The sequence below is a fragment of the Tympanuchus pallidicinctus genome, unplaced genomic scaffold (assembly GCF_026119805.1).
Source record: "Tympanuchus pallidicinctus isolate F22 unplaced genomic scaffold, pur_lepc_1.0 scaffold10, whole genome shotgun sequence".
Classification (NCBI taxonomy): Eukaryota; Metazoa; Chordata; class Aves; order Galliformes; family Phasianidae; genus Tympanuchus; species Tympanuchus pallidicinctus.
In genome coordinates, this window is record NW_026294619.1 from 13,184,503 (window position 1) to 13,204,510 (window position 20,008).

General features: G+C 42.1%; 1 protein-coding gene across 1 annotated transcript in view; it reads left to right on the plus strand.

Annotated features, from left to right (window-relative positions):
- PTGFRN (prostaglandin F2 receptor inhibitor) overlaps positions 1-20,008 on the plus strand; it is a 65,671-nt gene that overhangs the window by 32,849 nt on the left and 12,814 nt on the right. Inside the window, exons 5-6 of the mRNA XM_052703658.1 lie at positions 3,789-4,214; positions 10,600-11,019. Of these exons, the coding sequence (XP_052559618.1) occupies positions 3,789-4,214; positions 10,600-11,019 (846 nt within the window). The remainder of the gene's footprint in view (positions 1-3,788; positions 4,215-10,599; positions 11,020-20,008) is intronic.

The window sequence follows — 20,008 nt, forward strand, 5'->3', positions numbered from 1 at the left end:
ACTGGGAAACAGAACTTAAGAGCCTGGGCTCTTAAGGGCTAAAGCTGCCCCTGGTGTCATGTTGTCCCCTTTCATCTCCCTCACACTGTCAGTGGGGCTCTGACACAGCAGCAGGCATTCTCTCAGAGTTCCAAACAGAGTGGTATCAGGTGATTCCCATGATTTTTGTGATTTGTATGCTATAAAAATTATTTATAATGCAAACTACATAATGGTCTCTAATAGCTTCCAAAGTTGTTTGGCTTTTTGTTTGTTTTATCGCTAGAGACAGACCACATCTTGCTGATGGATTTAGGATGGGGGAGGATTTTATACTGCTTTATTTTCTTTCTTCAAGAGAAGTTCATTTTAGTAGACCACTTTACCTATTGATTACTGTGAGTGAATGAGGCAGACTTGACTAAGAACTAACATAATTCTGGAATTGTTGATTAGCGTAGTGGTCATTAGAACAGATTTTCCTCATTGTCCTTTATTTATTTATTTATTTATTTATTTATTTTTGCAAGGGACTGGCTAGGAGGGGCTGTTTTTAGCATTTATTCTTCATTTACAACTTCTTGAACTTAAACTGAACTGGGGGCACAAACCGGAGGTCAGAGGTTTAACAGGCTTGTCTGATCTACCTGACCTACTAGAACAGGCTGGCAACATCTTTCCATACACCCTGGTCCTGAGAATAATGTGTTTTGGAGATCCAGTGGGACATGTACATGCTGAAGACAGTAAAGTTTTTACTTTATACTATCCTTGCTGAATGTTAAATGTTGACTGTATCTCTTATGCAAATAAAACAGAATTGTAGGTGTTGGAAGTGACCTCTGGAGATCGTTGAATGCTACTAACTCTGCAGTTTCCCTGCAGTAGGTTATGCAGGAAAGCATCCAGGTGCTTCTTGAGTGTCTCCGGAGCAGGAAATAATCCCTACAAGCAAAGTAGCTTGGGAGCAAAAATCAAACTCTGGAAAAACTAAAAAGCCTACCTTTGTAGAGATAGAGTAGGTAGGCTGAAATATCTAGACCTATCTCCTAGTTTACTCATGAAGAGAGAATAACTTCACTTTGGAAGCAGTGCAACTCAGGATGGTGCTGCAAAGTGTTGTGGGCAAGGCATTTCCACCTGCTTCAAGTCATGAAGTATTGCTTGTATTGGAAGCATGAACAAATTTGGATGTGAACTGGAGGAAAACTGACAGAGCTGTTGTACTTGACATTCCCAGCAGCTTTCACTGGATGCAATTATCTGTGCCAAAACTCTTGCTTACATACCTGTTTGGAGCCTCTTGTAATCAGGGGCTGATAGTACCATCAAGTTACGAAAGTGAGCTCATCCTGGGTGGAGACACAGGATTGGGCCAGGGTCAGTGTATGAAAGGGCCTACTGTGAAGACTGGTTTTCAGAAATAAAACAAGATTAAACACTGGTAACAATGACTTTACATTTTGCATTTTAGCATTGCACAGAGCAATATAGCCATGCCTCTTTCTTGCATACTTGTAACGTGTGCTAGAAGTGCACGAGTGATATCGATCTTCATTTCCCATTTTCATTCAGCCATTCAAGTTATACATACAAGCTGTGAGTGCTCTCTCCTTCCCCCATGTGTTCACATGTACACATACACATGCTCATGCATGTACAGGTACTCTGCATATTTGCATACTGTATGGTATTGCTGGTGCCTGTGGAACTATTCCTTACTCTTTCAGTTCCAATTGGATGTTATCTGGGGACAGGAGAAAATAAAATCTATTATTCAGTAGGTGCTTGGTTGCTAGGGTGAGGGAAGTAGAATAATTTTTCAGTGTTTGAGGTTCTCAGCTGCATCCAGAATTCACCAACTCCTCGTCTTTATGGAAGTTAAGAGCTGCTGGGGTATTAAGTCATTGAACTGTCAGTGAGGCTGCTCTTTGACAGCTGACAGAGCGGAGGAATGAGGTTTATCTAGCCAGCCTTTTATTCTTTCTAAATCCTCTGCTTGAATGTCTGTCAGGGTGAAGCGCCTATCTGGAGTGGTGTCAAATCCCAAACTCTCTGCTTAGCGGTCCTTTTCCTCCCCACAAATAAAGCTACCTGAAGTGATTATCAAAGAACTTGAGTTTCTTGCAGCTTTTTCCTTCCTTTATTCCTAACTTGAGAAGAGTTTCTGCTTTCTTCATCTTTGTTGCTGTGAAAGTGTTAACTGATCTTGACTGTGTTCTTTTTTGGTGAGGAAGAAGAGGGAGAGGGGGAGGGGCAATGTATAGTGAGGCCTTGGACAAGTGTAGTCTTTTGTGAGTGAGACAGGAAGGGCAATGTAGCGGTAGGATCTGTAGGCATTTACTTATAGCAGAAATGGAGTTTGACCACCATTAATAATCTATGACTTGGTTGCAGCAGAGGGATTGTGTTTTTCCTTTGTATTACTTATACTGAGAATCTGCACAAATCTGTGCTGAGGTTCTCTATATAGTGAATAAAGAACTAGTGTACGAAAACTTTCAGCAGGTATCCTAATAAGTACTAAGTAGGCTAATGGTCAGAGGTGCATAGTCAGAAGAGCTTCGCAGAATGGCAAAGTGTATGCTGATATAGCTTTATTGTACTGCTACCAGTTGTAAGTATTACGGGCTTAGGTAAATGGTACTTTCAAGCTTTTGTATTACTCAGTGCTGCAGAAAGACAGTGATTTATATGCTCCAGTGTCCAGTCTGTATGGATGCCCTTGTTCTTGTTAGATGCAAGGACACTGCATGCCTGCATGCATAGCACTTAATGGGTGGAGGTCCTTTCTTCAAATGGGCTTAGCAGCTCCAAGTTGCTTGAGTAGAATTGTTTCTGTTGTTTGCAACTGAAGTCCAGAAGTGCGTGTGCATACACATTAGTGCAGCAGCTCTATTAAGATATTTTATTATCCTGGCTTGCTGGTGAGCTAAGTCTAAGTTTCAGCCTTGGATTGCCTTCTCTGTCCCAATTATAGCTTCGGTTAATTGTTTCTGGGAGGGCAAAATGCCAAGTACAGCATAAAGCAAGAAATAAATACGGAGCACTGAATGCACTTACATTATCAAATCCATGTGATCAGTATTGGCTGAGCAGTTGGAAGGCTGGTCTTCTTTCTGAATAACAGTAGACAGCAAGAGAGACAAATATTCTAATACTAGTAAATAAATAAACATGCATTTCTTTTGTGGAGAGAGGTCTTTGCCATAATCTTTTTTCTTCACTATCTACATTGAGAGAAAGTGGTCATGGGGCTGCCTTGTCTCCTCCTGGACAGCCAACAATTTTGGATTTAAATACAACAACCCCTCTTTTTAGTGATTTTTTTTTTTTTTTTTTTTTTTTTTTTTTTTTAACCCATGCATTTCAGATGCACCTTTTCAAGCTTAAGAGTTTCCAGCCTTGCGGCTTTGCAGTTGCAGTGCAGGTCTTTAGACAGAGATGGCTGTAGGTCTGAAACTGAATCCAGACTGTGGCTTCTCAGGTCCTGAAGAATGGGGTGTGATTTAACTCAATAAGATCACTTTGTCCTGATATTTCTGAAATGGTCTGACTAAATATACGAGGCAAGAGATCCTGTTTGGAACTGTAGGCCCAGAGAGGCTTACTTCAGACCAGTACGTGTCTGAGAGCTGAAGTCCGCATTCACAATTCCCAGGACTTGTAAGAAAAGTACAGATTCTGGCGCTTGGTCTTTATGTCAGGTGCTGTCTCAGACTGTTAGCAGTACCTTACTCAGTATTAAGCTCTGCTGCTTTCTCCTTTCTGCTTGTGGTTCTCACTTCTGTTGTTTTTTTCTTCTGCAGAGCCAGATTATGAGGTGTTTCTGAATGCTTCCAAAACACCCAAGTTTTCCGATGACCCCACAGAGCTGGAGTGCAGGATCACAAATGTACAGGACACCGAGGCAGACATCCGCTTCTCAGTTTCCTGGTACTACAGGCGGCACGTGCTCAGTGACGATGTGGTGGCGGAGGAGCTCCTGGCCACTATGGATGCAGACTGGACTCTGCTGCTTGGGGACAGGAGCAGAGAGAGGACTCAAAATGGGGAAATAATCTTCTCCAAAAAGGCTTTTGACACCTTCAGTTTACGGATCCAGTGGACTTCAGAAAATGACAGAGGGGATTATTTCTGTGTCGTCTCTGCGTGGAGTCGGCACCGCAACAACAGCTGGATAAAGAGCAAAGATGTGACTTCTGCTTCTGTCCCCATTTTTTGGGCTACACAAGGTAGGAACCTTGCACCTATTCACTGGAAGACCTGGGCAGCTAAGATATTTTTCTCTTGAGTAAGTCCATCAACCAGAAGGCCTGCTAATGGGCTTTGGAATATAGCTCTTTGTTGTGAAGAAAAAAAAATCCTATTGGCTTGCGTAAAGGCTTCTGTTTTTGGCAGTAAATACTTAGCAGTACGAACCAGTTTCATGCAACAATTTGAAGAGGAGGCACAAAACAGATATATCAAACTGCACAGAGACTTGCAGGAAGTAGGCTGTCATTGTGGCAGGCAGTATCTGGCAGTGATGCTGGGGTCACTGCTCACTTTCATGAATCAGTGTTTCGGTCTCACTAGGATGCATCTCATTGGTAGCAACAGAGTGATGTGTGTTAAAAAGGGGAATGTCACTCACCTTGTCTTCTTTGGTTGCCGATTTGATTGTGGGAGTTTGTTTTCCATCTCTTCCACCTTATATTTACGAGCACATGTTCAGTCAGCACTTTTGGAGAAGTTTGGTTGTAGTAGTACAAGAGCATAAAAATGAAATAGTAATTAAAAAAAGAAGTGCTTTGTTTGGATCTTAACCCTTTTTAAGCAGGAATGAACTACCTCAGATCAGTGTTTAAACCGTCTTTGGGAGCATTTCTTAAGAGCTAAGCAAAGGTACCTGAAACCACTGAATACTAGTTTAAAGTGAGTGCATTCAGCCTTTTGGCTTAAGCATGAAGTCATACGAGAGGAGTCTGTTAGATGGGGAAGGAAGAAGTAGGATAGTTTAGGATGTAGCATCTTTGGCAAAATCTCGGTGCTTAGCTAAGCTGAATTTACCCCGATAGAATTCTCTAGCAGGAGTGAGATCTCTCATAGATGCTGAGTACTGGTCACAATTAGTTCAAATATGCCATAACACTGTGTGTCTGTGTGTGTGCATGTGCATGCATGCGTAATGGATGGTTGCCTTCAGAGCAGCTAGAGAAACCAGCTGGAGTTGAAAAGTCTCAGCCTGTGTTGACATTCCTGTGGGAAAACAAACCATGACAGGTGTGAACGTTCCCTTGTTCCTGGTTTTGTTCCAAAATCTCTGCTAATTTTGCATCACAAATGCAAATGTTATAGTCCTCAAGCTGAAAAGTACATTTGTTAGCAAAACTTGGAGTTAGGGGATTTATGATGTGAAAGCAAAATCCTACACAGACTCCCTTTTCCTCCTGAGAAAACATGTTGTATGTATGTAGAGGGGGAAATATGTAGATTTGCTTTTCCCTGATTCCCTTCCATACCCCCTCTTTTCAGCAATCTGACTGCAGATGCTTTTTTTTTTTTGCATTCCCTGCATTAGCCAGATCTGTGAGCTCCAGGCACGACTTGTTAGCCTTGTGCTGTAGCCAGTAACTATGAAGCTATGAAGGAGTTAATCTGCTGCTGCCTCTGCTCTGTGTTGTTTTGATAAGTATCTCTGGTGATTTGAGTCCCTAACTGCTCCCAGTGCTTATAAAAGCAAGCAGACAGGCTCCCATGTGTTTGCCTAAGGAGAGAACCAAAATTTGCCTCTTCCTTGGATTGCTAGTGCCTATGTAGAAGCTTTTCTTCCAACTATTTCATTATTTGCATTGTCTGTATTAACTTCAGAGCAGTGCTGGGGGAAGGGAAAACAGAGGGAGGAGACTTTAGAATGATCCCAATTTGGAAAAGACATTCTTGAGTTTTTGAGAAAGACAAAATAATTTTTGTTGCAGCTGTGAGACGGTCAGTAATGAGGGGTGTTCAGGATAAGGAGGCCCTTTCTTGAGATGTAAATGTCAAATGAAGATGTCAAAGTCCCTTTTCCTCATTTTATAATAAATTGTATGCTTGCCTGTTTGCACTTGAGGCTTTTTATCCTCTTTTTCTATTCTATTCTGCTGGGACCAATAATGCTCATGTGTCTTTCTGCTTATTCAGCTTTGCAAATGCAGCCAACCACTATCACACATCACCACTGTTTTTGACACGCTCTGTCTCATTTCTGTTTCTTTGCCTTTTTCTTTTACTCTCTGTCCCTCACCAAAGGTAAGAAGGAAGAAAGCATCTTTATCTCACAAAAAAAAAAAAAAAGGAAAACATAAATTATAGTATTGTTTTTAGCTTATATATTTATTGGAATCTGTACTTGTAGAGGAAGAGAGGGAAACTTGTTTGGTTTTACAGATTGTTTTGAACATGGAAGTTTGGTAATTAAAAAAAAATTCTTTATCAGTTTGAGTGCAAATACTGCCAGCATGTAAAATGAAGTTGCTGTTTGCAAGGGAATGCAGAATTTTCTTAAAGCAGTGTTGTCAGCTCTGGATCTGTGTGAAAGCCTTTGCAAGGAACATTATCTTTTAATTGAAACTCCATATCCCAAAGATACTATTATTTGAGGTTTCCTTAATACTTCTGTCTTTAATTTACAAAGTAATTGTATTCAGCACAATGTTACTTGTCCTAAATGTTTGCTTGGCACTCTCCATTAAGTTTAGTGCAGAGCAAGAACATCTTCCTCTTTCAGAAATTCCTTTGAATAGAGAGCAGGTGATATCTCTTGCACTCACTTTTTGCAATTGCTTGTGTACAGTAGGCACTGCACAGTACAGATGTGCAGTTTCTTCTGAGCAAAGCAATTTCCATACCCGTGGCACCACATTGCTACGTTAGGTGCCTGTTTGGATCTAAGAAGGAGCAAGTGCACTAAGCTAGGGGTACAAGCACCAGTCAGAAGTGGCTGGACACCTCCTGGCTGCTCTCTGATCTGCTCGGCTGTTAGGCAAAGAAGTGGCACAGCTGTGTGTGTGCAGCAGTGAGGAGAGCAGTTGCCTGGCGTATCAGTTTATCAGGCCGTGGTGGAGGCTGCAGTGTGCAGGCTGTATTTTCAGAGCTCTTGGTATCTGAGCCATTGGAGCCACAATTGTACCTCGGGGTGTTGTGCAGCCGCCTCTTCCTACAAAGGCAAAACTGTCATTACCTTAATGTCTGTTGCGTTCCCTGTACTTTCCATCTAGTTAGTGTGCTGGGGGATGAAAAAGCCTTTACGAATATTGAAATGGTGTTACTTGATGCTGCTGACAAGACATTAGTCTCTGAGATTACTGCCAGTTGTGTTGTGCTTCTTTTCAGACTGGAGTCAGCGGAAGACAGGGAAGGTGATTGTTGTTTCCTGTGGTCTCCTTGCCCTTTAGCTGCGAGGCTTCACTAGCAGTTTGGCTTGCTTCAATTAGGTTAGAACTGTTTTCTGTCATTACCCAGGCAGCACGCTCGAAGCCGAGCATACACTTTGTTGCAGAGCTCAACAAGAGAATTAGTGTGGATTATCTGCGTCGAGCGGCTGGTGATGGAAGTGAAGCGTGTGCTGCCATGCTACAAAATGCAGTTTATTACTCAAATTTGATCTGAATCTTTTGGCTAGGATTTCTGCTGCTAGCCCTCTGTCTTGGATTAGCTCCCAAACTGGTTATAAGCTTTGAAGATGGGTTTACTTAGGATCTCTTCTCCTGATGCTTTCTGACACAAACTCTACAGAATGCAGCCTCCTGTGTGTGATGGGCAGGGATGTGCTCTGTCGTGCTTTCGCTCTTCAAGACGGAGTTGGGACCCTGCCCAGGATGCAGCGTGTGCTAAGGGGCAAGTATGCATGGTAGTGGTCAAGGCATGGACAATTACTTTCTTGGCAGTTCTCAGAAGGTTTGAGAAGCTATCTCAGGCTGTAGTTCTTGGAAGACAATAGTTTCTCTGACCTCTCTTTTGTTTCCTTGAAAAAAGAAGCACTTTAGCACCCGTGGATGCTGTTTTTTTTTTTTTGTTTGTTTGTTTTTTGTTTTTTTTTTTGTCTTTTTCCTCTGTTGTTGTTCAGGGCTTGTATGTGTTTAGATAAGAGAATCTGCCTCTACCTGCTGCAGTATTCATCCAGGCGAAGGATGAATGGGTTTTTATAAGGGAAAATCTGTTGCAAGGCCTTCCAGAAGGATCTCTGCCAGTTCTTTGTTCACTTCTTAATTCCTAACCTCTTTGAATTCAACCGCTGTTCTCCAGCTGCATTGCCACTCCTCAGTGTTTTCTTCCACTGATACTACAGATGGCATTTCTGCTGCTGCTACTTCATGCTGCCACCTCTTCTGTCTTCTGTAATAAAAACAATTAGTAAAAGCAGTGTTTTCTGTTTCTCTGAAGTGGGAAGCCAAAAAAGAATACCTGGGAACAAAGTCCAGCCCATCCTTGATGGGGACAAGGCATGTTCCCCTGCGCACTGCTTCCTGAGCCTTGGCTCTGTGAGTAGCTGAAATACAGCATTTGGAGCCTGAACAGGAGGGCTGTCTCTTCTCAGCTACATCTGTATCGCTCTCATCACTTGGAGGCGTTTGTTTTAACTTACAGGTATATGAGACCAAGCATGTGTGTATCCAGGACTCAGCTCTGACGTCAAGATCAGCAGCACAATGAATGTTTGTATCAGGAGAATTTTTGCCCAGAGCCTTCTTACAAAGTCTAGAAAGCAGCCATATGTGGCAGTGAAATACACTTACCTGTTTGGGCTTTTGCTTTAGGGGCAAAAATATGATTATCTACTGTATTCCAAAAATATGAGGCACGTTGGTCTGTGTTGTGCTCCTAAATGCTACTGCCTTTATAAACAGAGTGCTACCAGAATCTTGTGGAAACAGAAAGAAAAACTGAAGATGTGAAGTCTAGAATCAGATGCATGATGATTTCTCATAGGGGAACAGAGAATGCCCATACATGCAACCTTCAATTGTAATTGCACCCTCGATGCTTAAATGTGCAACTCTTACAATTCCCACCTGCTTAGCAGGTGGAAGTGCAAAGGAAGTTTGGTGTGGAGCACTGAGTAATTCAGTGCTCAGCCAGACCACTGGATACAGCTCAGCCTTCTTTGCTCCTGCTGCTGCTTTATATAGCTTTGCACTGCGATCTGTTTTATATGGTACTGATTTAAAGTTGTCATAGCGGGTTTCTCATCTTGTGGGCTGTGAGTTGACTCGTTGTGAAAACTGCTGCTTGAAGGCAAAACACTGAAAAATGCAATTTTGACAAGTATCTTGTTGCTGTTATGCGGAGGGCATAAATATCATTTCATTTAGTTCACTTTGGGGAAAGTGTTACAATCTCACTATCATTTATTTCCATTATCCTAAGAAGTCACACCTTGTGTAAAGGTGACCTCTGTAGTCTTTTGTTTAATGTGCCTCCAACCATTTTTTTTAGGATGTGAAGTTAGAATACGCTGTAGCAAAAGCTGTCCAGCAAAAGCTGTCCAGAAAGCTGGACAGGCGCAATTCTTGCAGTGCTGCTACAATGGGAAGTTGTCATAAGCTGTGTGCTCTGCCCCAGCCTTTCTTTCCTAAGGAAGTGCTTGAGTGTGCAGGATGTCTCTTTATCACAATGCCAGGAAAGTAGCAACTCCCTTTCCTTTTATCTAGCTGTGATTTTGGGCACTCCTTGTTTTCTCAGTTGCTTGTACTTTTTCTCAGAGCTTGTACTTTTTCTGCCTTGAGGCTGTGCTTCTAGATGTATAATTTTCCCAAATCCTGTAATTAAGGGATTCTTGGAATTGAGGAGCCCACAGACTTGGAGAAGGCTGAGGAAAGGGAAGGAAACGAAGTAGTAAGTGTTGCTGGCATTCTCTATGCCAAACTGCTGGGGATATGTCAAGGCTTCTTATAGGCTTATAGTTAGATGAATTCACGAGAATCAAGCGAAAGGGACATGTGGAAGCAGAGGTATACTGACCGCTTCCAACACAGAGCTGTGTGTATGAGTGTGCTGGGGTTGGTGGTTTCTCGAGTTACCACCAACTTTCTTGTCATTTTTGTCAAGACAAAACTTTGGCAGTTTTGTCACGATTTTGCAAGTTCAGCTGAATGTTTCGGGGTTGCTCTTAAGGTAAATTTTTCAAGAGAAATAACGAAGCTTTACTAAGTGCTGCAGATTCAGTCAGTAGCAGCTTTTGTCACTTGTCATGTGTGCTTCATCAGTGCCCTGTAACTTGTAGCTGATGGGGCTTTTCCAGATCCAGTGCAAAACTGCGGCTTGTCTGACTCATCTCATCTGACTAGTCTCTAGTCCTGAATTAAAGTATCCTGGAGGTTCTGTCATGCTTTGTCCTGCATATTGCTTTGTTCAGTGTTTGGTGTTTGTTTGAATCCTTGCATTTTGACCCAAGCTGTTGTGTTACTAGTGTGCTTGCTGTTGCGTAGCATTCTGGGATGTTCGTGTGTTTAGATAAATTTAGGTGAATTTCTTTCTCAAAAAAAAAAAGAAAAAGAGAAGCAGTTTATTAGCAACCTTGCAGTTTAAAAAGTGCTACAGAAATAACTGCACTATTTATTAACCCTTCCCTTGCTGCTTATTTCCTTCCCTCTTCAGATTACATGCTGACGGTGGAGGCGGTGAAACTGAAGCCGTTCTTTGTGGCAGGCCACACCTTTGAGATGACGTGCAAAGTGTCTTCAAAAAACATCAAGACGCCACGCTATTCAGTCCTCATTACAGCAGAGAAACCGCTGGCAGATCAGTCAAATCCCAATGGAACCACTCGCATAATTTCCTTAAACCAGGACTCGGTGGTGCGGCTGGAAGACTGGACGGACCAGACTCGTGTGGATGGTGTGGTTCTGGAGAAGGTCCAGGAGAACGAGTTCCGCTACAGGATGTATCAGACCCAGATTTCAGATGCTGGGCTGTATCGCTGTGTGGTCACTGCCTGGTCTCCGGGTGGTGGTGGCATGTGGCGTGAAGCAGTGAATGGCTTGTCCAACCCTATCCAGATAGACTTCCAGACATCAGGTTGGTATTGTATTTGATGAGCATGGGTTTTATCCAAAAAGGGAGAAAGTCCTGTGACGCTCTTCCAGTGGCTTTCCTGTCTCTGGGAAATAAACTGTTCTGGAAATCCAAAGGCTCTCCAGATAGTGTGATGGCTGAGAGCTTTGTTTGTCTTCTTTGGTGGTACTTTTGTCTTCGGAGCTATAGGCTGTTTACAGAAAGACATCTGATAAACTAGTTACAGTCATAATCTACGGATTTACCTTTACTATGCAGGTTTTATGATCTTGCAGACTCAAAGCTCCAGCATAGAATAATTGCTGCCGTATTCTCCAACTTCATTACTAGATTGCAATTATGTAACAATCTTTTTGGAAGAGCATTAATATAAACTGGTTTTGTTCCAAAACAAAATTGATTAACATAGTATTACACACCTTCTTGTTGATGTAATTGCAGAAAATGCTCAGGTTAAGGCGATGGTGGTGTTCCAGCAAGCTCAGCAAGTAAAGACTGTATGGAAGACTACAAAGGCCTCTTGTGCAAAGCTCCACAAGTTGGAATAAATTTCAGTATCTACATGGGCATCCTGTTCCCCACATCCTTGCCCATTTTCACCTGTAATATACTCCGCCTCGTGAGATTTTCCTAGAGAAGTGTGCCTGTCCTGGTATATTTTTGGGCCAAGAGGGAGTGGGGCAGAATTGGTTTGGATCATCAGAGATGCATGTTAACACTGACTTCTATCGCGCTTTGGAGTTGGGAACTGCTGTGGAATTGTTTGGGTTTTTTAAAGTGGTGTGGCACTCTGTGAGGGAGAGACTTCATGATTTCTAAACCAATCTTGCACTTCTTGAGTGCTTTTGAAGAGCTCTCAGTGTAGCCGAAGGGTACGTCCTTTTTTTAGAGCTCTCTGGCCGGCTGCTTTATCTTGAACCTGTGTTCCCTTGTTCCAATTCATAAGCACAACTGGGGTGAAAGTCTCTCTTTACTTTCTTCATTCTTCATCTGAGTTATTCTGCATACAATAATGGGCCTGTTTTCTGAAGATGTGGCCGTGGCTAGGCTAGAGCAGCTTGACTTCTGGTTGCCTCGATAACTAAGGTAACTGTTCTCCACTGGGTGATTTATAAAAACAAAATTTATAAAAATTTTATAAAAAATAATTTTATAAAAATTATTTTCATAGCAGATGCACAGGAATGAGTGCAGTAGCTTGGCATAGGGGCAGCTGTGCAACAAAGACTTCACTTTATGAAACATTTTGAAGTGCATCGTCCTGATAGAAACCCTAAGAATGTTACAGCCTAGCCTGAGCTGGTTGGAGAGAAGTCAGAGACTCAGCTTAGTGCCTATTTCAGTTCCAGATCATCCCTTGTTTAATGTTACGGTAAATAACATTAAATAACCCATATGCCTGTGTTCCGAATTTCTCTTGGAGTGACACTGTCATGGCTGAATATTGCTGTAGATTTGTTACCGTTTTGAGAGGGTTTAATGGACTGTAGCTTCAGCCTTACTATTCTTGAAACTTGAGTAAGACAGGAGAGTGAGGCTTGCAAAGACTTGATGCAGGAAAAACCAGCAAGAATTAAATCTGTTCCAAACCCCTCCCCTCCAAGGTCTTAGATGGAGGCTTTCCTCCACAAAGGTTGTGGTTAGTGACTCTCTCAACGTTATTTGCATTATGTCACTTTGAAATCTCATCCAGAAAGTTTGGCAAGATGCTATTAATATCCATGGTTCAGAGGGAAACCTGTAAGCTATGCAAGGGAGGGAAGTGAGCGTGCTGCAGTCTTGATTTCTTTTTGCTGTCAGTTTCTACTCCCTCCCTCTTTGACCAGATAGGATTTCCAGCGCATGGAGTGAATGAAGAAAGGGAAGCAGCCTTCAGTGCTGCCCTGGGAATGTGTGAATTCCAGTGGCAGAGCTGAGCAGGGGGGAGGGATGGTTCTGAAATCCAGTCAGCCGTTCTTCTTTACAAGAGAGTGAAGACAGAAATGAGAACCCAGGCACAATTTACTGGAGAGCCATTTCCCAAAATAATCTTGGCGTGCGGCAAAATCTGGCTTGAAATACCTTTCTTTCTACAATTGATGGATGAACTTTGTGTCCTTGAGTAGTTACTCAGATCTCCATGCTGGACATTCATCAGCGGGCGTGATGGTGACACGTGACGAGCACAGTTAGAATGGATGCTGGCAGACTTGCTTCTCTAATCACATACCCTTCTTTCCCCACATTTTCTGCTTGTCTCCAAAGTAACGTTACATGTGTAAAGGCAGCTGTGCTTTCTTTCCCTTAGCCTTGCTCATCTGTTGTGTCCTGTTACTCTGATCTGGGCTCAAACAGGCCAGTAGAAATTAAAAATAAATAATTGTAACTAGATGTGCAAGACAGAATTTGTTTTGTGTGTGTTATCTTACATCACTGTTCGCTAAGGTGTACTCTTTTTGATGTAAGCTGTGACCAAACTGTGACTAGGTCAAGGGAGCCAGAGGTAAATGGCAAAGCTGTGGAGCAGCTATTATAGTACAGCTCAGATATCATACCCTTGTCTTGCATCTCATGGTACAGGCAACTGTCAGATTTGTTCTCCAAATGAAGAACTTGGTGCCAGATTTTTTTCTAATGGGAATGGTGTAAGACAGAACTGCTGAAGTTGCTGGGGTATTCTGGGGATAAAGGAAGTTCTCCAAAACTGGAGGGAAGATGTTAATAGGAAAAGGGTCAGAGAAAGCAGAGAAAGCCATGCAGTATTTGAGTAAATAACAGGTGAGAAGCACATTTCTGTTGGATCCTGAGTTCAGTGGGGATTTGTGATGAGCGGTTTACGAAAGTGTTTGTCTCTTATAGTGATTGTCTTGTTAACAGTTCTCCTGACTTTAAAGATCCCGAAGTGTAGCAGAATGGTAAGCATGACTGTTGAGAAGACATCATAATGCACTATAATATCAAAATTAAAAGGTATTCCTGCCTTCCCTCTACTTTGAGGGCTTGATCTTATCCAACATTTTCAGTTTGCACCATGTTGGGGGGGGGGATGAGGGGCAGAATGGATCAATATGGAAGTAGCATTTTCAGAAGAAGGAAGTCCTTATAAGGTTTTACATGAATGTTTTAGTGGTGGGAGGAATTTCTTTCTCTTACGTTTTTATTGATCCCTCTTTGGCAGGGGGTGTGGAGGCTTGGGCTCGAAATCCTTCCTTCTAGTCTGACTCCCTCCCAGATCTCCGAGTTGTAATGCTTCAATGAAAGGTTTTTAGTGTGTGCACACGTTCTGCAATGTGACTATCTGAAAGGCAGGAGGTCTGTAAGCTTTTTACATACGTATATATGAGCTGGGCACTGCGCACATGAAACTTCAGGGTTTCCTGCCACAATAGGCTTGAAATGCGGCAGCACGCTGAAATGTTTTTCCATGAACATCTGTGGAAAATGTCTTGCTCAGATTCTTTCCATTCAAGGCAGAGCTTGCTGGCTGCAAGCAGACACCTCCTCTCCTTTCTCCACTTGTTGTTGCAAAGGGACTTATTCATTCCATTTTAGTTTATGATCTGAAATGTTAATGTAGAGACATTTACTTGAAATGTCCTGAACTTAAAAAATTAGAAGTCGGTTTTGTCTGCTGAATTATATAAACTGGGACTTGGGGGGAGGAGAAAGAGGAGCCTAGTAAGCCATTAGTTTTCATATTTTCAATCAATGGCAGATTGTTCTCTGCTGGATGTATTTTAAGACCAGACGGGATCTTGAGAATCCTCTGGTTCAGCCTTATGAATGACGAGGATCACTAGAACAGCTTTATAAAATGAATGCCTGCTGTACATCTAGGAACTCTAAGCAAACTAAGCTGGTTCTGGGGAGAGTCAGGAGGAAGCCAATCCCGTATGAAAGCTTTAAGAAATATTCTTCTGCACTGCTTTTTGGTCAGCTCAGTTTCAAACAGAAGTTCTACCATCCCTTTTCAAGGGTTGCCAGCAACCTTGTCTCGAGATTTTTTCTTAATTTCATTGCTGAGTCTGTGAACAGGTATTTGGTATAAATGGTTCCAGCTTGCCTGCATCTGTTTCATCTGTTTTTCTGTTGTTGTTTTGGCTTCTTGGTTGTTGTTTTTTTTTTTTGTTTTGTTTTGTTTTGTTTTTTTTTTTTTTTTTTTTGTTTTTTAATGCTGAAGCACCTGGCCTCTGTGAAATCCACTTAGTTTATCCTGGAGTTATATGTTTTTCTTTGGCATTCAATCTTTAATTTTCTATCCCTCTCAGACTGTACCCAGCAACCCAAGTTAGTGTTCAGGTTGCCTTTGCCCTCTATCCGCTCACAGGGATTTCCACAAAAGTGACTTATTTTCCTTTGCCTTGAGGGAAGCAGGAAGAAGGAAGCTTTTAATTTTGTATACAGAAATATGTTATGAGGGAGAACCATTTGGAGCTTGGCTATGCTCACAGCTGGCTTCATCTGTGCCATTCAGCAGAGGGCAAATAGCTCTGGAGAAGCAAAAATGAAAGAGAACTCTAAGGGAAGCATCTCAATGAAATCTTCAGCTCTGGATTACATCTTCATGTGAGCTCATTGCTCAGCAATGCATTATCAGTCTCTGGAAGAAGCTGAGATAAACTAAGCTGCGGAAATATGAGCTAAGTATTGATGTTGAACTTGCAATTAAAATGATGCCCTGCAATGACCCAGGGAGATGCTCAGATGCAAGAAAGTAGATTAGAAAGGTTCTTAAAGGAAAGAAATCTTAATCATGGGAAAGAATGAACAGGAGGAGTACAGCAGAAACTATTTGGCAAGAGAGACTGGTATTTTCCAGCCACAGCTAATGGGCAAGAGTGTGCTTTGTCATTGTGTGTCTTTGTGTCTGTGTGCATTAATTCTGGAAGTAGAAACCACAGACTTAAACTACTGGGGTCTTCTCCCAGTAATGGCTATTTTGAGGCTTTGGGGTGAAACTTGTTGGGGAACAGCTTTGTAAAAGAAGCCGGGAGAGGGCTGAAAGGAAACGGTGCGGGTGAAGGAGCTCGTTATGTGGAGAGAGGCAGATTCAGTTGAATGTTTTGATGGATGGTCAGTTTGAATGTTTGAATGGATGATCTGGTGCCAGGGCAGATATGAGTAATCTTGGAAGATGGAGCACTTGTGGATTTCATCTGTATTTTCCGCCTTGTGGTCTATGGTGCTGGCTAACTGCAGGCAATGAAATTGCATGCAGTGATTGCTCTCTCTGTGCTGGGTAACGGACTGGATGTGGGGTAATTGGGTAGGGAAGCCTCCTGAGTCTGGATCTCTGTTGCCAGTCAGTTTGCTTGACCTTTCTGTGTTCTACTTTGTCTGGAAAATAAAGGTAACTCATTTCTGTGGACAGATTAGACTTTGCAGAGAAATACTGGCTGAGATGAAGTAGAAAAATCCAAAATGTCATGCAGAACCTAGGTAATTAGGAGCTTATCTAATCTAAATCCAGATGTTGACTGGCTTTTGGTTATTTCCCTCCGTTCTCCTTTTTTCTTGCAGATTTAAGGTTTGGATTACTGAGCTGTGAAGGAAAGCAGGGAGAATGGGGTGTCAGCAGGTAAACAGGACTCAGGGTTTTTTATTTTTTTCCAATACGTAAATCCTTAAGCGGAGTTGAAGTTAATTAATTCAATAAACTTGAACTCCCCCTTTCAACATCACGGCACATTCAGGATGAATCTAGTTGAATGCTAAACAGAAGCCAAACTTGGTGCGTTTTATATATATATTTTCTTTCATTTATGTGTGGAAGAAATACACTGAAGACTGTGTCCTTAGATTTTGGGTGCTGGAATTTTCTGGTTTGGTTATCTGAAATCAGTGGCTTGAGTAATGAGATCTGCTGCAAAAGGGCACGTTCAGAAGAAATCAAACGAAACACATCCTAATCCTGGAACTTGATTTTCTCGTAAGAACTTCTAGACCTGTGCTAGTAAACTTTAACCTCAATTTCTTTACTTTGTTTAGAACGGTGGTGTTTTTCAAACACATAAATGTTAAGAAAACTATTTTTATTCTTATCTTTACAGCAGGTACCTTTTAATATAAAATTGTTATTACTTTATTAAAGAAGAAAACTTTTTGAAGAGCTGCTTCTGAGCTTACATATGGTCATTCTGCAGTGAGGAGCAGTGTGTTCAGCATAGTTTACATCAAAGTTCTCAGCAGAGGATGGTAATCTGGGGTTGAAAATGGTTGCTTAGCTCTCAGAATTGGGATTGCTGGTTCATTTTGTAAGTCTGCTTTTTTGTTTCTGAATTAGCTGAGGGCATGACATTTATCTTCAAACCTGAAGTTATTTAAATCCAATTATTTTTCAGCTCTCAATCTACTGAACAGATTTCTTACACTTAACTTTGCTTTATTCTTGATGAGCCTTGCAAGTCATGCTTGATCTGTCGACCTTGCACTTGAAACTAAATTCCAGCTTGTTTATTCTCTTGAGTGACCAGTAGTTGGCAATAACAGTATTTCAAACTGTTAATTATAGGTGGCAAGGCAAGCAAAGCCACATTGTCTGTTGTCTGCAGAGTTCTATTTTTCTCAGAGTTAACGTAGCATCAACTCAGTTCTTGCCAAAGAAGAGTCTGTTACTTTCCCAGCCCACACCTTGCAGATGATCTTGTATCATATATGTCTTGTGAAGTTCTCAAGATCATCGAAATCATGCTTGGAAGCATCATCTGCTCTAGTGCCATTTTTTCTAAGGTGCTTTTCTTAATCTAACAGTAAAGAAGATGCTCAGTTAGATAAGGCAATGTATTTGCTTGTAACCTACTGACAGGTGGCTGCTGCTTTTGTTTGAAACTGCTTCTCTCGTCCTGCTGCCAGACAAGTTCCGCTGAAGCCAGATAAAATCATTTAAACTTGAGGCATAAATAAGGCAAGTCGTAATCAGGTTAAAAGCACTGATGGCCAGTTTCTTTCTTTAGAACAGAAACAAAAAAAAGCCTAGAACCATTCTATAGGGAAGGTTGGCAGGTCAGTGACTTCTCATGAGGGGCAGAGGGATCTTCTCAGCTTCTTTTGTAGGCTGTGTAGTGACTACAGCTCTGGCAAACGTACATTATGTTGAGAGGTAAGAGATTACATGGTCATCTTGATCCAGCTTAGGGCTAAATGGTGTCTCTTGCAAAGAGGCTCTTGTCTTCTCAGGTTCTGTGGTGGAGTAAAAGCCATAAATGAAAAGGCTTTATTCTGCCCTTTTGTGCCTGAGGACAGCCTGAGGCCCAGAGCATGGGGCATGTAGGCAGAAGATATTGCTAAAGAATTAAGGTACTTCTCTTGAGAAGCTGCAACTCCAGTTTTCAAGGCTAAGCCATTGAGAACTCAACGTAATGAAGATTACTTGCATTTTTAAAAAAATACATTAATTAAGAAAAAAATAAATTCCCTGTTTAGCTAGAGAGGAGGAAGAGCTCAGCCCCTGACATATCTCTGGGCTTTATCAAAATCAAGTCCTTGTAACACAGGACAGCAATTTCTCCCCTGGAGTTACAAAAGGTAATTTGCAGGAGATGTACCCTGGTAGGAAAATAACCCAAGGGAAATAACTGTGGCTTACTGAAGAGAAATACAATCATGAAATGACAGTGAAGGTGCTGCTTAGCAGCCTCCTTATTGCCCAGGAAGCTCTGACTCTTCATGTGGGAGGCAGATGAGAGATGAACTTGCTGTCCCAGAACTGATGAGTGTGCAGGGATGCTGCATTGCCATGATCCTGCCTTTCCTGGCAGAGAGACCAAACAGTCTCAGCACTTATCTTAACAATGTTTGGATGCCAAGAGTACTCAAACTCTGCTCTACATTAGTGGTTTTCTTGGCATGCTGGGGTTAGGATCCAGTATCTGTTGAGCAGTAGATGCCTGGATGTTTGATCAAGAAATAAAACTCAAGAAATCCTCTGTACGTGTACCTTTCTGTCTTTCTTTTCTTCACCCTACCAGGGCAGGGATAAGACAGCTCAGCGTTAGCCTGACCAAGTTGGGACTGCACAGTTCTTCTCCCTTGCTTGATCCCTGCCGTCACCCAACAAAGCTGGGCCTATGTGGTAAAGCAGGGCACATCTTACATCCTTGATGCATTCCCTCACCTACAGCCAGGGCATAGTGCAGACCCTGAGCTATAGGCAGCAACCAGAATTATTACAGTGCTCTTTTGTGTTCAGTCAGTGCAGTAGAGGCATATGCTGGAAATGTGGGGGTATTCCTGGCAGTCTTAACAGTCGCTTTGCTGCTGTGGCAGCAGAGTCACAGTTGGGGACTCCCCTGGTTACAGTTGGCTGGAGAGCCCTGGTCCGTCCTGCCTCTGACTAATCCCTGGGGCCTTTGAACCTCTGTCTGCATGGCTACCTCAAAACCCACCAAAGGAAAAAAAAAAAAAAAAAAAAAAGAAAAAAAAAAAAAGTGATATGAAATACCTTATTCTATCTGAAGAAGCAGGCTGCAAAGGCAATATGGTTGTAGTGTGTGTGTGTGTTCCAGGCAGGGGCATGTCAGGATACATGGAATTCCTATAGAGTTTGGACAAAGGCTGAGGAAGCAGTCAGTCTGGTATCTTTCCATTTCCCCAGGAAAGGATCCTGTCACACTACTTCCCTTTTATTCTTGCTTCATATGGGCACCTTACAATCTTATTTTTTTCAATAGAAAAGACTTCTGGTTGGAGAGTGGGTATAAATCTCTGAGACATTTGTCCACATACTGTCCTCATGTACAAACTGCATCTGCTTCTGGGGCAGAGAAGGCTCTAAGAGGTTTATGATTTAACACAGCACAGCAGATTGTGTGCAGTGGAAATTGTTGTAGAAGAATCCTGGAAGCCACAGGGTGATTATTGCAGTGTAATTGTAATTCATTTCTTAGCGTGCTGTATAATCTCTGATGAAAACAAATCAGGCCCCTGTACCCTAGAACAGCTTCACCAGAAATGAAAGCTCTAGCTTTATGGCATCTCCGAGTTTCTTTCCAGAACCTTGGCGAGTTATTAGTGC